The sequence below is a fragment of the Hypanus sabinus genome, chromosome 9 (genome assembly GCF_030144855.1).
Source record: "Hypanus sabinus isolate sHypSab1 chromosome 9, sHypSab1.hap1, whole genome shotgun sequence".
Classification (NCBI taxonomy): domain Eukaryota; kingdom Metazoa; phylum Chordata; class Chondrichthyes; order Myliobatiformes; family Dasyatidae; genus Hypanus; species Hypanus sabinus.
The window spans coordinates 40,152,988-40,180,320 of NC_082714.1; the positions used below are offsets into that span (position 1 = coordinate 40,152,988).

General features: G+C 40.9%; 1 protein-coding gene across 2 annotated transcripts in view; it reads left to right on the top strand.

The window, feature by feature from the left end:
• Positions 1-265: 265 nt before the first annotated feature.
• The window catches only part of fbxl18 (F-box and leucine-rich repeat protein 18), a 61,010-nt gene continuing 33,942 nt past the window's right edge, over positions 266-27,333 (top strand). The window contains exon 1 of one of the 2 annotated variants that reach the window (XM_059979523.1): positions 266-16,214. In XM_059979523.1, the coding sequence (XP_059835506.1) occupies positions 15,912-16,214 (303 nt within the window). In that variant the 5' untranslated portion in view covers positions 266-15,911. The remainder of the gene's footprint in view (positions 16,215-27,333) is intronic. The other variant, XM_059979522.1, reaches the window with a different exon arrangement.

The following is a 27,333-nucleotide window of genomic DNA, read 5'->3' on the forward strand; positions in this document are numbered from 1 at the left end:
TCTTAGATAAGGGGCCCAAAATGCAAAAATAGAAATAGTGTGAATATTATAAGCACCTTGTCATCTTTGCAAGTTTGGAAAGTATTACAATAAAAGTATTTACTTACAACATTGACCAGAATAAAGAAGATAGAAGAAAGAAAATCAGTTATACTTTTATTGTTAGTAATGCTATTACATTTTGTGAAACCATGATTGATTCCTTTGATTAACTTAATAACAACAGGACCACTGATTTTATTGTGGCATTTCCACATTTTATTTTGTAGATAGAAATATATCTACTGTATCTAATAACTGTTACATGACAAGAAAAGTACCTTAGGTTTCCAGAGAGTTCTTTCTAATTGTTCTGAGCTTTGATAGCCCAGGGATGGGTTTATGAATCTGGACAAATTTAAAGCAAGCATCATCTTTAAAAACATACTGAGTAATTTCTGGCAAAGACTAATAAAATTCTACCATCTAATAACAGGATCTATAGCTTCATAATTGTTATTCAAGGGATGCTAACAATATTGAATTACTCCTGTTACTACACGTCAGAGGTAAGTTTTTTAACACAGAATGGTGAGTGTGTGGTGTTACGAAATTCCCGTAACTGGATCACTTACCAGCAAAGATAGAGAGGTCCGCTGAAGTCTGATGGTACTATTTTTAAAAGTCTTTATTTATAAAGGGGCACAAAAATAAGATTAATACAGACATTCAGATAATATACGTCGTCAATACTCAATCTAAAAATGCGGGTATAATAATAATCATCAATTAAGCAATAGCTCTATCATTTGTCTAGGGGATATTGTATTGTCCGATGGAAAGATAAAAGTCACTGTCCTTTCAAGCTGCAGCTCTTTGGGTTTAAGAGAGATGGGTTTAAACTTGCCCGGGTCTTTTATGAGGCCAATCCGTTGAGTCGGGGGAGTCGGTTCCCCGTTGTTAGTTCCAAGTCGTTTTCTGTGGTACCAGCCACCAGCCTCCAGGCAAGGGAACCGAACGCACTTGGCTTCCTTCAAATGGCTTCCCGCTATTACGGGATCACTAGCGTTTCTTCTGGTGCATCTGAGGGGCTGTCCCTACAGCCCCTCTTTTATCTTAACTCGCAGGGTAGTAGATGTCAATCAGGTTGGGGTGATGCAATCTCTCTCTCAACCAGCCCACTTTGCCCGAGGGCCTGCACATAGCATAGTCCCCAATCCACAAACGTTGTCTCCAGGAGACAATGGCCATGTCTCTCTCTCATTTCCTGGGTCCTCTGAGCCAACCCAATAATGCTCTTGCGATTCTCACAAAGGAGGGGGCTACCCCGCACCCTTCGGCCCCTCAGAGCTGTGGTACATTCATAACAGTGGAATGGGCTGCCAGCAAAGGTGGTGGAGGCGGATACGATAGGGTCTTTTAAGAGACTCCTGGATAGGTACATGGACCTTAGAAAACTAGAGGGCTGTGGGTAACCCTAGGTAATTTCTATGGTAAGGACATGTTTGGCACAGCTTTGTGGGCTGAAGGACCTGTATTATGTTGTAGGTTTTCTATGTTCTATGTTCTACTTTTGAGTATGAAAAATGGATGGTACAGATGAATATACAAGATGGTGAGATGGCTTTTGATTTTTGAGATATCGGGGTCAGTTTCAGTCAGGTGATGTTGGTACAGACCTGACATGTTGTATATCAACAGAGCTAGGATAATATTCTTGTGAAGAGATTTGCTTGTGCTGTTGCTGGGGGTATTTAAACCAGATTAGAACACTGGAAAGGAGAAAAAGTTGCATTGTGGACTGAAAGATAGCTAATGCTAGCGCAATAAATAGTAAATGTTGACATTTTTAAATGATGACAGGTTCTTGGGTTTGTGGGATTTTCATACGAGGAGAGATATAAGTAAGCTCGGCCTCTGTTCTCTCGCATTTAGAAGAATGAGGTAACCTTGTTGAGATGAATAAAATACTTAAAGAGAACTCAGAAGGAGGAAAGCAGGGAGGATATTTCCCCTTGCCAAGGAATCTAGAACTGGTCTAAAGTAGGGTTACTTTGAAATAAGATGAGAAAATGTGCTTAAATTATACAAATCACCAGATCTAGATAGAAACCATCATAAGTTGTGTACAGCACTAAAAGAGGAAAGTGTAAACACGTTGTTCATATTCTTCTGACAATAAGAAGAAATAGCATCTATAGAGAAGGCAGCAACTATGGATAGAAAATTTGTAAAGTAACTGAGAACAGAGAGATGCAGTGACAGATCTTTTTTCAAACTGCAAGGAAGTGTTCAGTGGTGTTGTCTGAGGATCAGAAAACTTTCCAAGTTTGTAGAGGACATGAACGAGGAAGAGCAATGAACCAGAGAACTTCAAGGAAGATAATAAGAACTTTGAAGAGTTACAGATCAGTTGAAGGAACGAATGTGTGTGTGTATATACATATACATACATACATACACACACACACAAATAAATAACTAGATAGATAGATAGATAAAATGAATGGTAGGTAAATCTTAATGAAAAAAGATGTATAGCACCAGGACCTTGTCCAATATAGGTGGATCAGAATAAAGACAACTTACAATTCTCCTCTGGAAGGACTGATAGATACAGAAATTCTCTAGCTCTGTCCATTATATTCAGAAATGTAAAAATATATTCTAAATAAAATAAGCAATTTAAAACATAAAGGCCTAAGAAAAATAAGCATTTTAACATAATTAGAAAAAATATATATTGCAAGCACTAGCTTTTTAAAAATACATACCATTCCTTTTTTCCACAGCCATAAAAGCTCTATTAAAATGAATGGGATTGTTAACCAGCACTGTCTAATCTGGTCTATGTTTTGAGATCAGGTTTGCCAATGTAATTGCTGGAGAATTTTAGCACAAATTTGTTAGACTATTACACCTCATCCAAGGACCAGCCAGGAGTAGTGAATTTCTGATAGAGAATTACTAGTAAAGTTCAGCCAATAAGTTTGGGATTCTGCAGAGATTAAGGGAGCTAAGAGAAACCTGGATAAACTTTACTCAAATAAGGAGTTTTCTTTATCCAAAGGATTACGGAGACTCACCAGGCCTAGAACTGCACTAACTGATGGCAGTCCCTGGAAGCCTACCCAATGGAGAAGCCTACAATTCTAGCAAAGCCCTATGCTGTGGCCTAAAGGAAAAGTGGACAAACTCATCTCAACTTCAGTATAGAGTTCGAACAGTCTCCAAAATGCAGCAAAGAGCAATCTGAAAAAGCATAGCAGGATTCAATTGCAGCAATCTGGAATAATCCAAAGGCTAGGAAGCTGATAGTGACATTACCTTGACCTCCATAGAATAAATAATTCAGATGCATATACAGTATGAGCTTGTGTTTCCACATTTCAGTGAGAGTAGAGAATATGCTTTTAATATTGGTTCTTTAAGAAGCATGATTTTAAGGGAAATAGGCTTAGCGAAAGCAAATTGTTTTGTGAGCAAGTAAGAACTATCAGAATCAGAATGAGAATCAGGTTTATTATTACTTGACACATGACGAAATTTGTTATTTGCAGGCAGCACAAGCCATAAAAAATTACAATAAAAAATAAAAAGAGTAAACTGTGCAAAAGGCCAACGGTGAGGTAGTGTTCATGGACCATTCAAAACTCTGATGGCAGAGGGGAACAAGATGTTCCTGAAAGATTGAGTGTGTGTCTTCAAGCTCCTGTACCTCCTCCTTGATGGCAGTAATGAGAAGATTACATGTCCCGAGCGGTGAGGGACCTCAATGATGGATGCCGCACTCTTGAGGCACTGCACTTGAAGATGTCCTTGATGTTGGGAAGGCTTGTGCCTACAATTTTTCAGAAAATAATCCAGTGTTTGGAGTCACACCTCATACAAAGAAAAATAGGTATGGTTGCTGAAGGACAAGCACCCCAGCCTTAAAACACAGGATACAATTCCAAAGAGTCTATATTCTTCAGTACTTTCTCAACTCATTCTGACATAGCCAACTCTTAGATTATAGCCTAAAAATTCCTCTGCAAACCTCTGGCTAAAATAATGATGGACTGGTAAAAGACTTCTGGAGTAGAACAATTGTAGAGGCTTTCTGACTTTTTTGTGCCTAGTGGGAAATTTTAACCTTGAATTTATGTCATGATTTCCATTAGTACTAGAAACTTAATTGTCATAATTCTCTCCCAAATGAAATCAATAATACTGCAATTGCCAAAATTTGCCTCTAATCTCACTTACTGCCTCCTTAGTCACACTGATGATATACAGTAGTTGAACATGATTGGGCATCGGACAATACTAACAACTCCTACTATGATGCCCTGGGGCTGTGATGTTTGCTCTTTGGCAACCACAATCACTTTCTTATGCAAAGAATAACTCAAAATTCAGCTCATTCATCCATGTCTGGATCAAGCAGTGATTGGGACTGGAGCCAAGAGGTCCTGGCAAAAACTCAAACTGAGCATCATAGAATCTTGGACACATAGATATACAGCATGGAAACAGGCCCTACGGCCTACTCAGTCTGTGCCAACATACAACCAGCCATCCGTTTACAGCAATTCCACATTAATCCCCATTTTTTTACTATTTCCCACATTACCTTCAGTTCTTGGATTTGGCAGTCCTTACACAGTAGGCACAATTTACTGTGACCAATTAATCTACCAACCCACATATCTTTAGGATTTTGGATGACAATAAAACCATAGGACTATAAGACATAGGAGCAGATTTAGGCCATTCAGCCCATTGAGTTTGCGCCAATATTCTATCACAGCTGATATATTATCCCTCTCAACCCCATTCTCCTGCCTTCTCCCCATAACCTTTGATGTCCTTACTAATCAAGAACCTAGCAACCTCTGCTTTAAAAAAATGACTTGGTCTCCATAGCTGTCAGTGGCAATGAACTCCACTGATTCACCACCTTCTGGCTAAAGAAATTCCTCCTCATCTCTGTTTTAAGGGGCCATCCCTCTATTCTGAGATCATGCCCTCTAGTCCTAGACTCTTGTACTATAGGAGATATCCACTCCACATACACTCTATCTAGGGCTTTCTATATTCAATAGTTTTCAATGAGATCACACCCCCCACCTCATTCTGGTAAACTCCAGCAAGTACAGGCCCAGAGCCATCAAACACTCCTCATATATTTTCTCTTTCATTCCTGAAATCATTCTCATGAACCTTTTCTGGCTCTCCAATGCCAGCACGTTTTCTTACATATAGGACCCAGACTTTTCACAATACTCCAAGTGCGGTCTAAACAATGCTTTATAAAGCCGCAGCTTTACATCCTTGTTTTTATATTGTAGTCCATTGCTTTTGTTATCCTTATCACTGACTCAACTTGCAAGTTAACCTTTAGGGAATCCTGCACGAGGACTTCTGAGTCCTTTTGCACCTCCAATTTCTGAATTTTCTCACCATTTAGAAAATAGTATATGCCTTTATTCCTTCTATCAAAGTGCATGACCATACAGCTTCCCAACACTATATTCCACCTGCCACTTCTTTGCCCATTCTCCTAATCTGTCTAAGCCTTTCTGCAGAATCCCTGCTTCCTCAACACTACCTGTCCTTCCACTTATCTTCGTATCATTTGCAAACTTGGCCACAAAGCCATCAACTACAGCATTCAAATCATTGACATATAATGTGAAAAGAGCAGTCCCAACACTGACCCCTGCAGAACACCACTAGTCACCAGCAGCAAAACAGAAAAGACCCACTTTATTCCCACTCTTTGCCACCAGCCAGTCAGATGATCTCCTATCTAGTATTTTTCCTGTAATATTGTGGGCTCTTACCTTGGCACCTTTTCAAAGGATTTTGTAAAATCCAAGTAGACAACGTTCACTGATTCTCCTTTGTCTATCCTACTTGTTACGTTCTTAAAGAATTCTCACAGGTTTCTCAGGCAAGATTTCCCCTTATTGCTTTTATTTGTTTGCCTTCTGTTGGCTTTTAAAAGCTTCAGAAACATTTAAATTTTGTTATGGTATTTGCCCTCTCTTTTCTTTTATGCTGTGTTTGATTTCCCTTATCATCAATGGTTGCCTCATCCTCCCACTAGAATACTTCTTCCTCTTTGGGATGCAGCTATCCTGCATTTTCTGAATTGCTTCAAAAAACTCCAACCATTGTGTTCTGCTGTCATTCCTGCTAGTGACCCCTTCCATCAGCTTTGGCCAGCTCCTATCTCATGCCTCTAATTCCCTTTACTCCACTCTCATACTGATTTATCCAATTTCACCTTCTCCCTCTCAAAATGCAATACAATCTCTGCCTCCTAAGGGTTACTTTACCTTAAGTTCCTGAATCAAATATGGATCATTACATAACACCAATTCAGAATTGCCTTTCTCCTAGTGGGGTCAACCACAAGCTGTTCTAAAAAAACATCTTGTAAGTGTAATGCCCTGGTTAAGTTTTTTACTCCAAATGTTGCAGGATATTTCATTTAGTAGCTTTCTGTAGAAGCAGTGCGTCTTGCAGGTGGCATGTTGGGGTTTCAGGTAAAGATAAGGGCTGTGATATTCAACTTAGGAATGTTGTGTCAGCCAATTAGGCTGGTGGAATTGGGAGAAGGTTCTCGAGAAAGCTGGATGGAAAGAGATTTGTGGCAGACACTGATGGGGTTTGTGGTCTTTTTGGTGGGAGCTGCAGAAAGGTCAGGAGAGAAGATGGCTGAGGATGCTGTGGGAAGGAGCGTCCTCATTGCACAAGGTGCTTTGTGCAGATGAGAGGCCTCAAGGAAGAAGGGCCAATACTCCAGAGAGAGTACCCATTTGTTTGAGATGGATTTCAGGATGTGGTGTGTGCTTTTACACAGACCATGGGTCCAGATCGTGAGTAAAAGACAACTTCAAAATGAGCTCCGCCAATGTGCACATTTAGACTGGTTTAATTGTAAAGGGCCTTTTAATTTTTCTGTAAATATACTTCCTTTATAACCTTAGATGGTGTATGACTTTTTATTTCTTGCTGACCAACATTTGTGTATGGGCTGTATTTACGCAGCATTTGCTCAAATTGAGGTTTCTTTAATCAGAACATCACAACGTTCATGCTTGGTTGAACCCCGAATCATACCAACCCTAAGCATCTATTGTTTATGAAAGGTGGCTTTCTCACCACTGAGTCCCATGGCTGTCAGTGGGGCTGACAACGAGCCAAGTTTCCATATGAACCGGTAAGGAGGCTACATTGTGGGGGCTTGTCCGGGATTCGCTGAATGCTGTTTAATTGCTGTTAAGAATTCATTAAGTGGTTTGTTTGTTTGTTTAAGCCTGTGTGTAAGCTAATGTCAGGAAAGTGACTAAAGTACTTCATTATGGGTGCCACTGGAATTAAGGGTTGGTACAATTCAAAGAGATTATCCACAAATAATGCTGGTGTTTTGAGCAAGATGGATGGCTGAATTTCCAATGAAGCAGTGCTAAATTCTATAAATATTTTGGGGAAAGTTACACTGACTAAACGGCATTTTGACCAATTGGCTGGTGAGGATGTCATGTTAATCCAGACCAGCAATGACTGAAGTCATGCCGCATGATAGGTTGGGAGACCCTAGAGAGGCGGGACCATAGGCAGTCCATATTTTTAGAAAAGTGGGGCATGTAATTGAAGGGCAAAAACTTTAAAGACAAGTTGTTCTCATTTCTGTGAAGTGAGGGAAAAGAGTTGGCTGATATGAGAAGTCTAACGGGTCCTTCAGCAGTTGATTTAAATGCTGAGCTGGTTTTGGCTATGACATCACTGGTTGATAAATGCATAAGTGAATTTGAGGAGAGCCAAAGTTATAGTCAGCTTGGAGTGTTCTCTGGGGTCAAGCCCACGCTTGATGTGGAAGAAGAACATGGGGCTTGGACTAAGCAGACATCTCAGTTTTACTGGATGGATGGCAGTGCTCAGATAATGTGAAAAAAACAATTTCTGGTAGAGAGCTTAAAGGGTTAGCCAGCTGATATAGTGAAGTTCCTAAAAGCAGAAAATCCATTAGTCATGTTAGCTAATTACCTGCAAACTCAGGAAGATGTTTTTGGCACTGCTGAAACTGCAGCCAATCTTAGGATGAAGTTTTGGCACATATTCCAGGAGGAAGGAGAGAAGTTGTCTGCCTACTTTTTCAGATTGGAGAAACTGCTGTACAATTTGTGCCACAAAGAGGACATTCTGAGAGAAATTGCTTGAGGATTGAGCAAGTTGTGAAGGGTGTGCAGACTCGTGACTTGATTGCTCTACATATTCAAATGACCTGCAAGGTGCGCCCTCCTCCATCTTTTACAGAGTTACTCAGAGAAGTTAGAAAGGAGGAAAACACGATTGAGAAGTGGGACATTTCCAAAATCCGCGTAGTCTCTTCAATGCTACTTGTTGCCTCTGTTGCTCAAGCGGTCCGTGATGCCAAAGATTTAGAACTTCTGAGGAATGAGATGGAAAACCTTTGAACTGAGCTGATTTGATGGATGTTTGCAAATGTTTCAACTAAACATGATACATCTGCTGGGAAACCTGCCTCTTCTGTAGGATTAATGATGAAGCAGACTGCTGCTGGAAAGGGTCTCTTGACTAGAGAGGTGACAGGTATTTTCTGTTACATCTGTGAAGATGGGCACTTCAAGTGAAACTATGAGGGACAGGAGAATCCTTGAAAAGTAAGGTAGTGGTTAATCAAGCAGAGAAGAAAAGAAGCAAAACTATGGACAAACCCAGTAAAGGAATGGGCTGGCGTTTTGGAGAGGATATTTTCTTATCAGTGTAGCAAGGGAAATTCTAAAGTACAAAACACTAATCCTGAAGGTTTAGTGGGATCAAGCTCTGATCAATCCATATGGATTGAAGGTGCTAGAGTCATACTTGTCACAAGTTCTCAAGTTACTTTGCTTTATAGATCCTTTTACAACTGGTATTTGGCACATTTATCATTGATGCCACTCAGTTTCTTTGAGATTTGGGGGCTTAGTACTGATGAGTACCCGTATAATGGTTACTTGTCGTTGAAACTGGAGTTTTCAGGAGTAGATGTTGGAGTAACTGAGACTATTGATCCATCAGTGTTGGTCTGCCTGGATCCAGTCAAAAACGGTGGAGCATCCATTCTTGTGAGAACAAATATTTCTGTTATGACAGGGCTCATGGGAGCATGCAAGAAGAGTAATGGAGAGAACTTTTGGAAAATCTTGTTCATTCATCCTGTGTTCAGAGGACCTGTGTGATAAACCCAGTCAAACCCTATCATGTTGTGTCCTGGATGAGTGGCTAGAGTGATAGGAATCCCCAAATTCCAGAATGCCCGATGCCTTTGGCCATCCGAGTGGATGCTCTTGTTAATCCGGAAGAAGAATCATGCTTACCTGAAGGAATGCTGTTGAGACCTGAACTGCAGAGATCTTCAGCTGTCTACACAAACAGGATGACAGTGATTATCAGGAACACCTCAGGGAGAGAGGGCACCCTCAGACATGGGGTGTTGACTGTCCCTCTTTTTCCTGTGATGGTAGTGTCTAGCTTTCCTGGGGAAATGAAAGTAAGTCGACATGCAACTTTGATGACTCGCTGATGTCTGAAGAATGGAAAAGGAGATTAACTGAGAAGATGATGGAATATGGAAACACCTTTTCTACTGACAAGTCTCTTGGTTGCTCCAAAAGTATTTGCCACACTATTAGATTGACCGAGGACAACCCTCTCTGAGAGAGGTCTTGACAGTTAGCATCAGTGGAGGTTGAAGATGTTCTGCAGCACCTGCTTAATCTGAAGGAAGCTAAATTCAGTCCTGGAGCAGGGGGACCTCAGCCGCCAGAAGGGTATGAGTGAAAGACAGGGTCAGGCAGCATCTAGCAGGCAGAAAGGATCACAAGGAGTTGTTGAAGCTGGAGAAGCTGAAGATGAGATAAGGAGGTGTCATAGAGTCATGAAACCTCCAGATAGCCTGGTATATGGTGCACCAAGGAAACAGTGTTGTGCCTATCCCCATAGTGAGATAGGTTACTACCATTTATAAATGGGATGGGTGTTCCTGAAATCAATGAAATTCCTTTGAATACTGTGTTACTAATGATGGTTTGATAAATTTCAAAGTCATGAGGACATGACTGTTTTTGGTGGGCAGGGGTGGGGGAAGAAAGGAATGCCCTGGTAAAGATTTTTTCTGCTAATGTTGTAGGTTGTTTCATTTAGTAGCTTTCTGTAGAAGCAGTGTGTCTTGCTGATAGCATGTATAGGTTTTGGGAAAAGGTAAGGGGGTGTGATATTCAACTTAGGAATGTCATGCCAACCAGTCAGGATGGTGGAATTGGGAGAAGGTTCTAGAGAAAGCTGGATGGAGAGAAATTTGTGACGGACACTGATGGGGTTTGTGGTCTTTTTGGTAGGAGCTGCAGGGAGGACAGGAGGGAAGATGGCTGGAGGATGCTGTGGGAAGGACCATCCTCATTGCACAAGGTGCTTTGTGCAGATGAGAGGCCTCAAGGAGGAAGGGCCAATACTGCAGAGAGATTTCGAATGATGTTCAGGATGTGGTGTGTGCTTTCACATAGTCCATGGGTCCAGATCGTGAGTGAAAGACGACTTCAAAATGAGCCTTTGAATCTGGACTAGATCACATAAAATGACACTGAGCTCAACTATTTCCTGATACCACTTGGAGCTGGCTTCTGTGATGGTGGGGATCTTGGGAAGAGACTTGCAGGTCTGCAGATGATATGAAGGTAGGTGGAGGGGTAGATAGTGCTAAGGAAGCAATGCGATTGCAGCAGGACTTAGACAAATTGGAAGAACAGGTAAAAAAGTGGCAGATGGAATACAGTGGGGAAATATACGATAATGCATTTTGGTAAAAAGAACAATAGTGCGAACTATTATCTAAATAGGAAGAAGGTTCAAACGTCAGAGGTGCAAAGGGACTTAGGAGTCCTCGTGCAAGAATCAGAATCAGAATCAGGTTTATTATCATCGGCAAGTGACGTGACATTTGTTAACTTAGCAGCAGCAGTTCAATGCAATATGTAATTTAGCAGAGAAAAAAATAATAAATAAGATTAAAATAATAATAAATAAAAAAGTAAATCAATTACATATATTGAATTGCTTTCCACAGTACAACTATAGAAGTTTTTCAGTGTATTTGTTAACATGCCAGATCTCTTCAAACTCCTAATAATGTATAGCTACTGTCTTGCCTTCTTCATAACTATATCGATATGTTGGGACCAGGTTAGATCCTCAGAGATCTTGAGACCCAGGAAATTGAAGCTGCTCACTCTCTCCACTTCTGATGGTATGTGTTCCTTTGTCTTACCCTTTCTGAAGTCCACAATCAGCTCTTTCGCCTTACTGATGTTGAGCGGCAGGTTGTTGCTGCGGCACGACTCCATTAGTTGGCATATCTCACTCCTGTACACCCTCTCATCACCACCTGAGATTCTACCAACAATGGCTGTGTTGCCAGCATATTTATAGATGGTATTTGAGCAATGCCTAGTCACACAATCATGTGTATATAGAGAGTAGAGCCCAGAAGATTAATTTACAGGTTGAGTCTGTGGTAGAGAAGGCAAATGCAATGTTGGCATTCATTTCGAGGGGAATAGAATGTAAAAAAGGAGATAATACTGAGCCTTTGTAAGACACTAGTCAGGCCAGACTTAGAGTATTGTCAACAGTTTTGGGCCCCGTAACTCAGAAAGGATGTGTTGTCATTGGAGGGTGTTCAGCGGAGGTTCATGATGATGATTCAGAGAGAGAAGGGATTAACATTTCAGAAGCATTTGGCAGCTTTGGGCCTGTACTCACTGGAATTTAGAAGAATACTGGTGGGGGGGGGGGCGGTGGATCTCATTGAAACCTACCGAATGTTGAAAAGACTAGATAGGGTGGATGTGGAGAGGATGTTTCCTATGGTAGGGTGTCCAGAACTAGAGGGCACAGCCTCAAAATTGAGTGGTGACACTTCACAGCAAGGGTAAGGAGGAATTATTTTAGCCAGAGAGTAGTAAATATGTGGAATGCACTGCCACAGACTGTGGTAGAGGCCAAGTCCTTGTGTATATTTAAGGTGGAAGTTGATAGTTTCCTGATCGGTCAGGGGAATCGAAGGATATGGCAAGAAGGGGTAGAGTGGGATCCAGGATCAGCCATGATGGAACGGTGGAGCAGACTCGATGGGCTAAATGGCCTAATTCTGCTCCTATCTCTTATGATCTTATGGTCTAAGAAGCAGAGATATACATCCATTAATGACATCCTCCTGCCTTTATACCACTAACTGCCCCTTTTGATGGATTTGTCCTACTGTGGAACAGGGGTTATCTAGACCTTTGATGAAGGAGTCTGTCATATTGTTTATAGGGTAAGCTAATGGGAGTATGGCTATTTCAGCCACTATATGACTAGTTTTTGTGAAATGTCTCCCAACTTAGTATAATTCTCTGGATATTTTTGAGAAATACTTTGTAATACGTTGTTGGCAAGGAAAATCAGTAATTAATCAAAGTCAAAGTAAAACTGGAAGTTCAATTTCATTATGCTTATATGGAGTTGAACATTAATTTTAAAATTCAAGTATTGAAAAAATGTGTGAGTTGTCACTTGATGGGCATTGGGGAAGAGATGGCATAGGAAGGTGTAACAAGTGATATTTTATAATGAAATTCCAGATTTGAAAGCGATTGAATGACCTAAAATACAGAGAACAGAGCTGTTTAAATTCTAACCATATGAAGCATGTAAATATTTAGGTACATAAGATATACATATATGATGCTCAACAACAGTTGAATACTTAGCATTCAGGAAAAGGTATTGATCCATGAACAATAGATAAAACATCTAATCATAACTAAAACATTCTCTCACAATTCAATTTTAAACTTTCAATGCCGATCTATAATCCTATGGACAATTCTAGTATGATAGATTTGATGAACGATCAGACAGCTGAAACGCTATCTGCTCAGTATTCCCAGCATTATTTACATTTCTTTTTCCCAGTTTTATAACTATATTTATGTAACTATATATTTATATAAACACATAACTATATTTTATATTTCTGATTTCACAGTTTTGTTTCTTGGTGAAAGTGTTTGTATTTTCTCTGACACCTGTAGGTGGCGCTGTGACACAGTCTTTAAAGTTCGGCTCTGCGGACATTAGCGACGTTAATATACTTGACTCTCACCGGAAAAAAAATCAATACCTGTTCAGAAATCAGGAAATCTTGCAGACACAAATAAGAATATTTTGTTTTAAATACAAAAGTTGGAGACTGTTAAAAAATATCAATGATAATGTGAAGGAACTCTGACCTCCTGACACATAATACAGATATTCATGGAAGTTCTCCTACCACCACCTTGTCTGAGCTCATTTAACGCACCACCACTTGACTATGGCGTTATGGATCGTCCCTAGTAGGTCATTCAGCATTGCCATTAGGAAAATTGCAGATTTCAATTTTGGTACAAGTCAAAGATCCTGATAAAGTAAAATGGATTGGCCTATCAGTTATATAGCATTTTTCACATCCACTAGACACACAAAATGCAATTTAGTGTCAGTGGAATACAGTGCTGTAATGTAGAAATACTGCAGTCAATTGCACATAACATAATCTTTTGAAAAACAACCCAATAATAGTGACATAATTTGAGGGATAAATTTTGGACATAATACTGGAGAGAATCTCTCATGCTTTTTTAAACCGATGCTTTTATAAAAATCTGAATGGACAGATGGATAAGTTTAACATTGCAATTATGGAGTTGTTAAGTCTAACAGTACTCAGCACTCATTCCCAGACTGGGTGTCTGTAGTGGAGCTTGCGTTTGACCCTTTTAACTTTAATGGTTGTTATGATCTTGGAATCCATTGACTAAGTCAAAGATGGTGTCGAATCAGCATAAAGAAGGGAGACTGAAAATCTGGCTGAGTGGTGCCAGGACAACCTCTCACTCAATGTCAGCAAAACCAAGGAGCCGATTACTGACCTCAGAAGGAGGAAACTGGAAGTCCTCATTGGGGGAATCAGAGGTACCAAGGGTCAGCAACTTCAGATCCCTGTGTTATCATTTCAGAGGATCTGAGCTGGATCCAGCACGTAAGTGATCTTATGAAGAAAGCATGGCAGTACCTCTACTTCCTCAGAAGTTCGCAAAGATTCAGCATGTCTTCTAAAACTTTGACAAACTTCTATAGATGTGTGGTGGAGAGTATGTTGACTGGTGGCATCATGGCTTGGTTTGGAAACAAGTAGCCTGGTAGAGTAGGCCAACAAAAAGTTGTGAATATGGCCCAGTCCATGGTGGGTAAAACCCTCCCCAGCACGGAACACAAGTATACAGAGTACTGTTGCAAGAAAGCAGCAACCATCATCAAAGAACCCACTGTCCAGACCATGCTCTCTTCTCATTGCTGCCATCAGGAAGACATACAGGAGCCTCAGGACCCACACTACCAGGTTCAGGAATAGTTATTACCCTTCAACCATCAGGCTCTTGAACCAGAGGGGATAACTTCACTCACCCCATCTCTGAATTGTTCCACAATCTATTGATTCACTTTCAAGGATTCCTCATCTCATGCTCTTGATATTTATTTCTTGCTTGTTTGTATGTTTGTTAATTAATCAATTTCTTTTTGTATTTGCATGGTTGATTATCTTTTTGCACGTCGGTTGTAGTTGGGTGAGGTCTTTCACGGATTCTTTTGTGTTTCTTGTACTTACTGCGGCAGCCCACAAGAAAATGAATCTCAGGGTTGTGTGTGCTGACTTTTATAATAAATTTATTTAAATTTGAGATAGTATGCTGGAAATAACTTCGATAGAAACTTCAAACGCAAACGCAAATATTAATTGAAGAGGTTGAATTGAGTAGAACCAGCTTTAGCACGGAAGGCTGGATGTTCACTTGCTGTGCTTTAGGATTCTATGAAAGTGAATCGGGCAACGGGACTACCTGACACCGATAAGGTGACACATGGTTCCTAACAGATGGCATGATTGTTGGACATCTCACAGACTGGAGTCCCTCCTCAGTCGGAGACGAAGCCATATCGCAGGTATACTTTTAATTCAGTGAAACAAATTCCTACATTAGAGTGGAATATATTTCTAACCTGGGCCGATGGCTTTCGTAATTTACTCTGCGCCTCACAAGAGGGAGGGAGGTTTGTCGAAGGAAGGGCGGCGCTGCGGCCTCGGTTCAGGGAGACGGGCTGAAGAGCCTCGGACGGCGGCGCTGCGGCCTCGGTTCAGGGAGACGGGCTGAAGAGCCTCGGACGGCGGCGCTGCGGCCTCGGTTCAGGGAGACGGGCTGAAGAGCCTCGGACGGCGGCGCTGCGTTCACCGGAAACAGGGAGACGGGCTGAAGAGCCTCGGACGGCGGCGCTGCGGCCTCGGTTCAGGGAGACGGGCTGAAGAGCCTCGGACGGCGGCGCTGCGGCCTCGGTTCAGGGAGACGGGCTGAAGAGCCTCGGACGGCGGCGCTGCGTTCACCGGAAACAGGGAGACGGGCTGAAGAGCCTCGGACGGCGGCGCTGCGGCCTCGGTTCAGGGAGACGGGCTGAAGAGCCTCGGACGGCGGCGCTGCGTTCACCGGAAACAGGGAGACGGGCTGAAGAGCCTCGGACGGCGGCGCTGCGGCCTCGGTTCAGGGAGACGGGCTGAAGAGCCTCGGACGGCGGCGCTGCGTTCACCGGAAACAGGGCTGCGTGGGCGCCCATCAAGTTCCGGAGCGACGCCGTTAGTTTCTCCGTGCCGGGACAGTGCACCCGACGCTATTGTGGGTGTTATTTCCCAAGCCGTTCTGAAATATAAGCAAACATAATTTGCTGTTTTTAAACATTTGCTTGGCTGGGGGAGGTCGCCCATCCCCGGCCTGCAGGTGCAGAGTGAGTGTTGAAGGGTGATGGAGAGCGGGGAGGACCCGGAGCAGGATTTGGAGCTAGATCTGGAGTTGCACCTGGATCCGGATCCGGACCCGGACCCAGAGCAAAAGCAGAAACCGACAGAGCAGGGACAAGAGCCCGAGCAGAAGCCAGGAGGATCCCTTAACCTGACCGAGTTTTCGGACGAGATCCTACTGAACATACTGGGTTTCGTGCCCAGCTGTGACCTGCTGTTGAATGTCAGGAAAGTGTGCAGAAAGTTAGCGGCCCTCTGTGTGGATAAGAGCCTGGTCAACTATATCTCTCTGCACAAAGAGTACCAGGTAAACGCTCGTCCTTACCAGGCTGGGATCACGGTTCACTGCGACATAATTAGAACCCTGTGGCACCAGTAATGCAGTTCCAGCTATTACATTCTAACAACTGCTTTAAATTAGGAAAATAGTCCAAGTGTTTTTGTTTTGGGGGTGATTACACAAAAACTGATATTTGTCTACATAATAATTACGACAATTGGCAAAAGTTGTATCAAGGAATTAGATTTTTAGATGCTTACAGAGAATAGGGGAAAAAAAGACCAAAGGGTTTAGCGAGGGATTTTCTGAGTTGAGGCAGCTGATGGCATATGTGGCATTGGTGAATTATGATATCTAAAGATAAACAGAGGAGCATTGGTAGCTTTGAGGGTTATAGCCAGGAGAATATAGACATGGGGATGGGTGTGACCAAGCTTTAGACAAGACAATAGGAATTTAAATTGTGTGGCATTGTTTACAGAAGCAATACAGGTCAGAGGCAGCAGGGTGAAGTGCGAATAGGAAATGTAATTAAGGCAGAGACAATGGAACTTTGGTCCCCAAGTGTTGGATGAGAAGAATGAAGCAAGTCAGCCAGAAAGTTGTAATAATCAAGTGTGGGCAACACAAAAACAAGAATGGTTGTTTTGACAACAGGTGAATTAAGAGAAGAGGTTCAAATTGGCTGATTTTGATGCTAAGGTGTGCTGATGCTTACCGTGGCAAAGGGTCTGATGTTACTCAATGAAAATGTCTGCATAACGAAGGGAGATGAGAACGAAAGAACTGTAGATATTGGGAACCTAAAGTAAAAACAGAAAACACTGCGAGCACTCAGCAGGTCAGGCAGCATCTGTGCAAGGAGAAATAAAATGAACTTTTTAGGTCAAGTGCGTTTCTTTGTCGAAGTAAATTAGGAACCAAAAAAGACAGCTTTGGAAGTGAATTTGAAAAATATTTCTATTTTCCTATTCCTGATTAGTAGGCTAATATTTGGACAGATATGAGTAGAAATTAAGTGAAGTAGTTGTGACATAGAACTTGGTGCTGCCAGTGTCCTTGAGGAAATTGACAGATTGTGACTGGGGGTAATGACTGTGAGGTTCTCTGAAATGAAAAGAGCAGATGCTGGAAGTGCTCGTTGGTCTGACAAGCACTTCCTCCTGTGGAGGAAAAGTAGTTACTAATTGCAACTTCTTGTCAGAAGTTAACTTCACCTTGTTTGCTTTTCATGCTGTTGGATAATCTAATTCTAATACAAAATTGGAATGGTCTGAAGAAAAACCAATTACTGTACTTAATGTCAGTATTTCACGTTCAAGAAAACAATTACTTGGGGGGGGGTTGAGGTTGGACACTTGTCTTCATTGTTTATTTCAAGGATTTTAAGGTCAAGGTCAGTTGTGCTGTTGAGATCATGTTGAGGTCCTTCATTTTGATTTTTAAAAACCTACAATTTTTTCCTTCTACATTTCTATATTGTACCTGCTTCTCTATCTAAGCAACATCAAAAATATTACCTATTATTCTTTATATTTTGAATTGTTAATTATAAAAATCTAAAATTTGTCTTATGTAATAATGTTTCATTGCAGTTGACTTTAAAATCCACCAAACAGTTCCAATTAATTGCCAATTTTGCTTGTGATACCTAAATCATAGTAACCAACAATGTGCTGTTTAAATTGAATGTGCTGTTTAAACAAAAATCTTTTGCTAACCTTGCAACTCATTTGTAAGCACAATGGATAGTATAAAATTATGCATACAAGCCTGGACACTTGGATGATGAGGTGCATCAAGTTTTTTATGATTTTGGGAAAGTGTTACTAACTAACATGATCGTAGTACTAATAATATGGTCGTGAATGGGGAAAATGAATTCCTGATTCTTTACCCTACCTTAGGGAGGGGTAGGGGATGAAGATAGGAGTGTAAGGTTATCAGTTTACAGGGACAGAAAGTACTTGCCCCATTGAGGGTTAGGAGGACTGGGCATATCAATTACCTAGGATAAGAGGAGCAGCTGCCCTCCCAGCCTGTCTGGTGGAATGGCTGTACAGAAGCAAGGGAACTGCGGGCCAGTGAGCCTTGCCTCTCTGGTGGGAAAAGTTACTGCAATAGTTAGGGATGGGATCCATTTGCATTTGGAAAGACGAGGACTGATTAAGAATAATTAATGTGGCTTTGTGCAAGGGGAATTGTGCCTCATGAATTTGATTGAGTTTTTTTTAAGAGGTGACCAAGAAAATTGAGGTTAGGGTAGTAGATGTTGTGGCTTTAGTAAGGCTTTTGACAAGTTTCTGTATGATGTGGAAGGTTAGAGAACATGGGATCCATGGTGAGTTTAGCAGACCACACTATAAGGAGGACATGATCAGACAGAGCGAGTACAGAAAAGATTCACAAGGATGTTGCCTGGAACTGCAGAAGAACATTGTTTGACTGTATATATGTACAGTTAGATGACAATAAACTGGCACTTGATTAGAGGACGTGATATTAGGAGAGATTGGTTGGGTGGGTCTGTTTTCCCTGGAGTGAAGTCGGCTAAGAGGCGACATGATGGAGGTATATAAAATGATGGGTGTCATTGATAAGGTTGATGGCCATCTCTGTTTCCCATGATTGCTGTGTCTCAAATTAGTGGTCCGAGGGTTAAGGTGAAAGAGAGGTGCTTTAAAGGGAATCTGAGGGATAAATGTTTAACACAAAGAGTAATTGGTATTTGAAAGAATCTGCCAGAGGAGGTACAGGTGAAGTGGTAGAGGCAGAAATAATAATGACATTTTTTTTTTAACGACATTTAAGAGGCACCTTAATGTTTACAGGCCACCTCCAAGTTAAGAACGGGCTCCATTTTTATCGACATCGATAGGTTGATATTTTTAATAAATCTGAAAATGCACAACATCACTTAATTTGGAAACCATGTCTCTTTAGATATGAATGCTGTTGAGGAGAGCTAATTCACATTACAGGGGTACAGAATTGGAATGCCCCATGCTCAGTTTCAATAGGTGAATGTGTACATTTAATGTCAGAGAAATGTATACAATATACAGTGGCATGCAGAAGTTTGGGCACCCCTGGTCAAAATTTCTGTTACTGTGAATAGCTAAGCGAGTAAAAGATGACCTGATTTCCAAAAGGCATAAAGTTAAAGATGACACATTTCTTTAATATTTTAAACAAAATTACTTTTTTTATTTTACAATTTCAAAATAACAAAAAAAGGAAAAGGGCCCCAAGCAAAAGTTTGGGCACCCTGCATGGTCAGTACTTAGTAGCACCCCCTTGGGCAAGTATCACAGCTCATAAATGCTTTCTGTAGCCAGCTAAGAGTCTTTCAGTTCTTGTTTGGGGGATTTTTGCCCATTCTTCATTGCAAAAGGCTAGATCTGTGAGATTCTTGGGCCATATTTCATGCACTGCTCTTATGAGGTCTATCCACAGATTTTCGATGATGTTTAGGTCAGGGAACTGTGAGGGCCACGGCAAAAACTTCAGCTTGCGCCTCTTGAGGTAGTCCATTGTGGATTTTGAGGTGTGTTTAGGATCATTATCCTCTTGTAGAAGCTTTCCTCTTTTTATCTTCAGCGTTTGTACAGACGGTGTGATGTTTGTTTCCAGAATTTGCCGGTATTTAATTGAATTAATTCTTCGCTCTACCAGTGAAATGTTCCCTGTGCCACTGGCTGCAACACAAGCCCAAAGCATGATCGATCCACCCCCCTTGCTTAACAGTTGGAGAGGTGTTCTTTTCATGAAATTCTGCACCCTTTTTTCTCCAAACATACCTTTGCTCATTGCAGCCAAAAAGTTCTATTTTAACTTCATCAGTCCACAGGATTAGTTCCAAAATGCATCAGGCTTGTTTAGATGTTCCTTTGCAAACTTCTGATGCTGAATTTTATGGTGAGGATGCAGGAGAGGTTTTCTTCTGATGATTTTTCCATGAAGGTCATATCTGTGCAGGTGTTGCTGCACAGTAGAACAGTGCACCACCACTCCAGAGTCTGCTAAATCTTCCTGAAGGTTTTTTGCAGTAAAACAGTGGTTTTGATTTGCCTCTCTAACAATCCTATGAGCAGTTCTCCTGGAAAGTTTTCTTGGTCTTCCAGACCTCAACTTGACCTCCACCATTCCTGTTAACTGCCATTTCTTAATTACATTTCAAACTGAGGAAACGGCTACCCAAAAACTATCTTCTTATAGCCTTCTCCTGCTTTGTGGGCATCATTTATTTTAATTTTCAGAGTTCTAGGCAGCTGATTGTTGGGACAAGGTTTGAGGAGTCAGGGTATTTATAAAGCTTTGAAATTTGCATCACCTGGCCTTTCCTAATGATGACTGTGAACAAGCTATAGCTCTAACAAGCCTATTAAGGTCTGAGACCTTGGTAAAATTTACCTGAGAGCTCAAATCTCTTGGGGTGCCCAAACTTTTGCATGCCACTGTACATCCTGAAATTCTTTTTGATAGGCTTGAAGTATAAGTGATGTTATGTTGTTTAATAGAGCATCCTTGCACAAATATTAGTGGAAGTGATTGCTTGTCAATTTCCAAAGCAACTCTCCTAACTAAAAAGCCTTACCAAAAATGGTATCCAGTTATTGTGAGGAGGTCACATGTATACTTTTTTCAAAACTCTCCGCTTCTTTCTCAATAAGTACCTATACGCTTCTATCATTATCAAGATGGCCTTAAAGCCCTCTGCTTCTTTCTCAATCAAAGAACCAGCCAGTTCCCCTCCACCACCACCCACCTCCATCTGCCAGAACTGGTCCTTACCCTTAACATTTTTTTCTTCAGCTCTTCCCACATTTTCTAGACTCACGAGGTAGCCATGGGCACATGTGTAGGCCTCAGCTATGCCTGCCCTTTCCTAAAACAGTCCATGTTCCAAGCGTTCACTGATAATGATCTCCAACTCTTCCTCCACTATGTTAATGACTGCATTGGTGTTGCTTCATGCACCCATGATGAGCTGATCAAATTAAACAACTTTGCCTCCATCTTCCACCCTGCCCTTAAATTCACCTGGTCCATTTCTGACACCTCCCTCCCCTTATCTGCCCTCTCTGTCTCCATCTCAGGAGAAGCTGTCAACTGATATATTTTATAAACCCACTGATTCCTAAGGGTATCTTAACTATACCTCTTCCCACCTTGTCTCCTGTAAAAATGCTGTTTCCTTTTCTCAGTTCCTTTGTTTCCTCTGCATCTGTTACCACATGCGACTTTCTAGGACATCACAGATATCCTCCTTTAAAGAACGGGGTTTCCCTTCCTCCACCATTGCTGTTGTCTCACCCACAAATCTTTCCATTTCCCAAACATCCATGATCACCCCATCTTCTTGTCGCCTTAACAGTGATAGAGTTCATTTTTTCTTTACCTATCACTCCATGAGCCTTTGCATCCAACACATCATCCTCCACAATGTCCAACGTCTCCAAAGGGATCCTACCACCAAACATATCTTTACCTTCTCCCCCACCTATCTGCTTTCTTTTTTTTATTCATTTTTGAGTTTCTACAACTACAAAAAAAACCCAATAACAAAATGGAAATTTAAACAGTGTAAAACAAATGTCTAATATATAATTCATAAACAATAAGGCAAAAGCACCCAAAATAACATCATATAAAGTTAGTATCCTCCCTACCCTCCCACTACAAAACTTCAGGCCAACCGCTTCAATGCGTAAAAGAAAAATTAATTGGAGCGTTCAACCCCACAGAGCTGTAATTAAAAAAAGAGCTACATAAAAAAAGAAAATATAAAGCCTACTACCAAAACTATAATGTAATTCACATCAAAAAAACCATAAAACTTACAAAATAATCTGAAAGTAAGGGATTATAGTACAAAAAAAGGGTAAACTTTATCTAAAGAGGAGTTATGAAAGTATTCAAGGAAAGGTCCCCACACATTATGAAACTTTATGTCTGAATTGAGAAGTGAATAATGAATCTTTTTAAGGTCAAAACAGGACATAATATCACTAAGCCATTGAGTATGAGTGGGTGGGGCAACATCTCTTCAACTGAGAAGAACCAACTGTCAAGGCAAAAGATAACGTTCAATGTTTAGTCGGACTCAAATGCATGTCTACTTCACCCAAGATGCCAAAAAGAGCAATCAGAGGGTTAGGTTCTGAGTGGCAATTAAGAATATGGGATAAAGTTTTAAAAAAACTTCTCTCCAAGATTTCTCTAGACTAGGACAAGCCCAGTACATATGAATAAGAGAAGCCTCGCCCCCTTTACACTTGTCACAAACGGGACTAATGTCAGGATAAAACCGCAATAATTTAGTTTTAGACATATGAGCCCCATGTATAACCTTAAACTGCAAAAGGCAGTGGCGAGCACATAAAGAGGTTGAGTTAACAGACTTAAGAATTGAATCGATAAAGAAATACTTAAATCATGCTCCCAGGAAGTTCTAATTTTATCAAAGGGGGCATGCCTTAAGATCGCTAACTTATCACGAATAGTAGATATTAAACCTCTCTGCTTTCTTCAGGGATCGGTCCCTCCATGGTTCCCTTGTCCATTCACCCCTCCCCACTTATCTCCCTCCTGGCTCTTAACCCTGCATGTGGCCAAAGTGCTACACCTGCCCATTCACCTTCTCTTTCACCTCCATTCAAGGCCCCAAACAGTCCTTCCAGGTATGGCAACACTTCACCTGCAATTCTGCTAGGGTTGTCTATTGTGTCTGATGTGGCTTCCTCTACATTGGTGAGACCTGTTCTAAATTGGAGGACCGCTTTTTCAAGCACCTCCACCAAAAGCAGAACTTTCCAATGGTCAAGCATTTTAATTCGGATTTCCATTCTGCCATGTCAGTCCGCAGCCTCCTATTGTGCCATGATAAAGCCACACTCAGGGTGGAGGAGCAACACATTATATTCTGTCTAGGCAGTTTCTAACCTGATGACATGAATGTAGATTTCCCTTCCCACTCCCCTCTTCTTCTATTTTCCACTCTGGCCCTTTAACCTCTTTTCACCTCCCCTTGGGTTCCCTCCTCATTGCCTTTCTCCTGTGGTCTCCTCTTGTCTCCTATCAGTATTCTTCCTCTCCAGCCCTTAATCTTTCCTACCACCTGACTTCATCTATCACCTTCCAGCTATCCTTCTTCCCCTTCTCCCACCTTTTTTTTTTCAGTTGTCTTCCCCCCTTCCTTTCCAGTCCTGACAAAGGGCCTCAGTTGGAAACGTTGATTCTTCATCAATTTCCATAGATGCTGCCTGACCTGCTGAGTTCCTCCAGCAGTTTGTGTGTTGCCTTAGATTTCCAGCATCTGCAGAATTTCTTGTGTTTATGATTCTTTGACCAGTTCTCATTGGAATTTAATAATATGTATGGGAGTTTGTACGTCTGGGTGATCATAACCCAGGGAGGGTCTAACAATGACCTGCTTTAAATGATGGATTTAGCATTTTCTCAATGACAGATGTGAGGCTGACTGACCTTTAGTTTACTGCTTTCTGTTTCTTTCATTTCTTGAATTAAATTTATTGTTTAAATTTTCTTCACATCCAGAATCTAGAGAATTTTACAGAGTCAGAACTATTTGCATTGATATTTCTCTTTTTGTACCCTGGGGTGTAGGCTATTGGTTCTGGAGCTCCTCTCAGCCTTTAGGTCTGTTTGAATACTTCTTTTCTGGTTTGGCCTTTATTCTGTTTGCTTCTACTTCCTTTCTTCCCTTGATTTTCCACTTTTATTGTATTGCTTTTAATCTTCTAGTTAAACAGATTCAAAGTATATGTTCAAGGTCTTGCCCTTTCTCTTTCCCATTATTAATTCCCTTATCTCATGCTGCAAAGCTGCTTTCTTTTATGTATTTGTAGTAGCTCTTATTGTTGGATTTTATATTTCTTGGTACTTTAGACTTATCATTGATTTTCTCCTTTTAGTCATCCTTTGCTGAGCTCTAATATTTTTCCCAATTTTCTGAATTGCCACTAATCTTTGTAATATTATTTGCTGTTCCTTTCAATCTGACACTATCCTTCGAAAGCTGTAGATGGATTGCTCCTCTTTTAATCTTTATTTCTCAATGGAATATATATTTATTCAAAACTGAAATATCTCAATGATAATGCCACTACTTATCTGCACTCTTATCTGTTAATTTATCTTCTCAGACCACTTTAGCTGACTCTGCCTTTGTACCTGGGAAGCTGCTTTTATTAAAGGTCAAGACGCAAGTTTCAGTCCCAAGTTCTTCACTTTCAAAGTGAATATGCAGTTCCATCATGTTGTGATCACTCTTACCCAGACGATCCTTTATTCTGAAGTCAATAATCCATGTCATTGCCAATAAAATGGTCTGTTCCCTGGATGATTCCAGAGCATATTCTTCAAAGGAACTGTCCTGAATATATTCTTTAGGCTACCTTTGCCACTTTGATTTGTATGATTTTTATCAAGGCTAAGTTGCCCACAGTAGCTGATAGAGCTTTCTTGCAGCTCCACCTTTACTTTTCTTGCTATCCCTCAGTGTGGCTGCCATGCTGGTGATGCGCCTGTAAATTCTTTCCTTGCTCATCTAAACTTATTCTACATCTTGATTTATCTGTGCTATGATAACGTCTCCTTTTTTTGTGTCCTCCTCCAAAGCGCTTAATGACAGCAAGGACAGACCATCCAGTTTGTGATTTTGCTCACTTTCTCTTTGGGGTCATTGTCTATCCACTCATCACTTCCAATCTTAACGAAACATGCTGGCTATCTATTCTACCAAGATCAGAGGCTTGAAAGTGATCTTGTTAATATGAACTTGAAGATTAACATTGAGAACTAACATTTATGTAGTAACACCAATTCTATTCTGTTGCTTTCTTACTTAGTGCAGGAACGGAGGATTTTGTCTATTCTGTTTAACTGGATAGATCTCTTGCAATAGTTCCATTTATTCAAAGTTAATCATCAAAAATGTGAATATCAAATACCCTCTGTTATCCCAGTGTTTGTTACTGTATTTTGTATTATTGTATTTGCCAATGGCTGTGAAATGGTGCAGGCAAAGATAATGATTACATATTGTTTGTGACCTTTGCAAGCCTGGAAAATGGTGAAGGAAGTGGTATTATTGGTGCTTTTGAATTTTGTCAGAATGAATAACTATTTGCAATGAATCCTAGAATATGGCATTGAAAGTTATATTTTCAGTTGTCTTTGTAGACTATATTTGTGGGAAAGCTTCATAAAATTCAGTTGCCATCTTACAGGGATGAACAACTGTGCACACGTCACTAAGTATGTGTTCTGTTGCATCTGTGTCTATGTGTGGGCCTTAAACCAAAATTAATCTGCTGGGATTCAATGTCTGAATCCTCCTTATCCTTGTGTAATGAGGAAACATCGGACAATCCAAGCCTGAATCTGCTTGAATTTAGAAGAATGAGTATTGGGGCTGGGGAGCAAAATTGAGGGAATTGATTGAAATATTTAAGATCCTAAGCAGTTTAGGTGAGGAGAATTGAAAAAGATATTTCTGTTATGGTAGAATCTGAAACTAGGTGTCTCTGTTTAAAAATAAGAGGTTGCCATTTAAGACAGATTGAGTGTATTTTTTTGCAAAGATAAATATTAAAGTTCAAAGTAAATTTATTATCAAAATACATGTATGTCACCATTTACAAGCCTGAGATTCATTTTCTTAATTACAATAAATTGCAAGATAAATGAAAAAGAAGAGAAGTAAGAAGGTAATGTTCATCAGTTTACGGACTATTTAGAAATCTGATGGCAGAGGGGAAGAAGCTGTTCCTAAGTAAATGCATGTGGGTCTTTAGGCTCTTATACCACCTACCTAATGGTAGGAACATGGGGGGGGGGCATTGCTCAGTTGGTGAAGGTCTCCAGTGATGGATATTGCCGTCTTGAGGCACTGCCTCTTGAAGATGTCCTTGATGGCGGAAGGTTTGTATCTGTGATGGAGCCTCTTGTAATTCAGTGCATTGGAACATGTGATGCAACCAGTCAGACTGTGCTCCATCATACACCTGTAGAAGTTTGCAAGAGTGGTGACATACCCAATCTCCTCAAATACGTAATGAGATAGAGCTGCTGGCGTGCCATCTTCATGATTGCATTAAGTGTTTTGGCCTAGGATAAATTCTCTGAGGTGCTGATGTCAAGAGCTTTTTATTTTGTCCCTCAAAGGCATTGGCAGCAGTGAGTATTTTTAAAGAACAGGCAGATAGATCCCTTATTAACAAGAGCTTATTGTGGGTTGATAGGAATTAACAGTTGAGTTTACATAAGAAAAGAGAGCAGGAGTAAATGATCTGGCCCGTCGAGCCTGCTCCGCCATTCAGTAGGATCTTGGCTGATCTGACCATGGACTCACCTCCACCTATGTGCCTTTTCCCCATAACCCTTAATCCCCCTATGCAAAATCTATCTAACATCTTAAATATATGTACTGAGGTAGCCTCCACTGCTTTATTGGGCAGAAAATTCCACAGATTCAACACTCTTTGGGAAAAGAAGTTCCTTCTCATCTCTGTCCTAGATTTACTCCCCTGAATCTTGAGACTATATCCCCTAGTTCCAATCTCACCTACCAGTGGAAACAACTTTCCTGCCTCTATCTATCCCTTTCATAGTTTTATATATTTCTATAAGATCTTCTCTCATCCTTCTGAATTCCAGTGAGTACTGTCCCAGGTTACTCATAGTCTAACCCGCTCATCTCTGGAATTAACCTGGTGAACCTCCTCTTCATCACCTCCAAAGCCAGTATATTCTTCCTCAAGTAAGGAGATCAGATCTGCACGTGATACTCCAGATGCAGTCTCACCAGTACCCTGTACAGTTGTAGCATAACCTACCCTCTCTTAAATTCAATCCCTTTAGCACTAAAGGCCAACATTCCATTTGCCTTCTTGATAGCCTGCTGCACCTGCAAACTAACCTTTTGTGATTCATGCACAAGCACTCCCAAGTCCTGCACAGGAGCACGCTGCAGTCTCTTACCATTTAAATGATAATCTGATCTTCCATGTTTCCTTCCAAAGTGGATGACCTCGCATTTACCAACATTGTACTCCATCTGCCAGACCCTTGCCCACTCACCTACCCTATCTATATCTCTCTGCAGACTCTCCATATACTC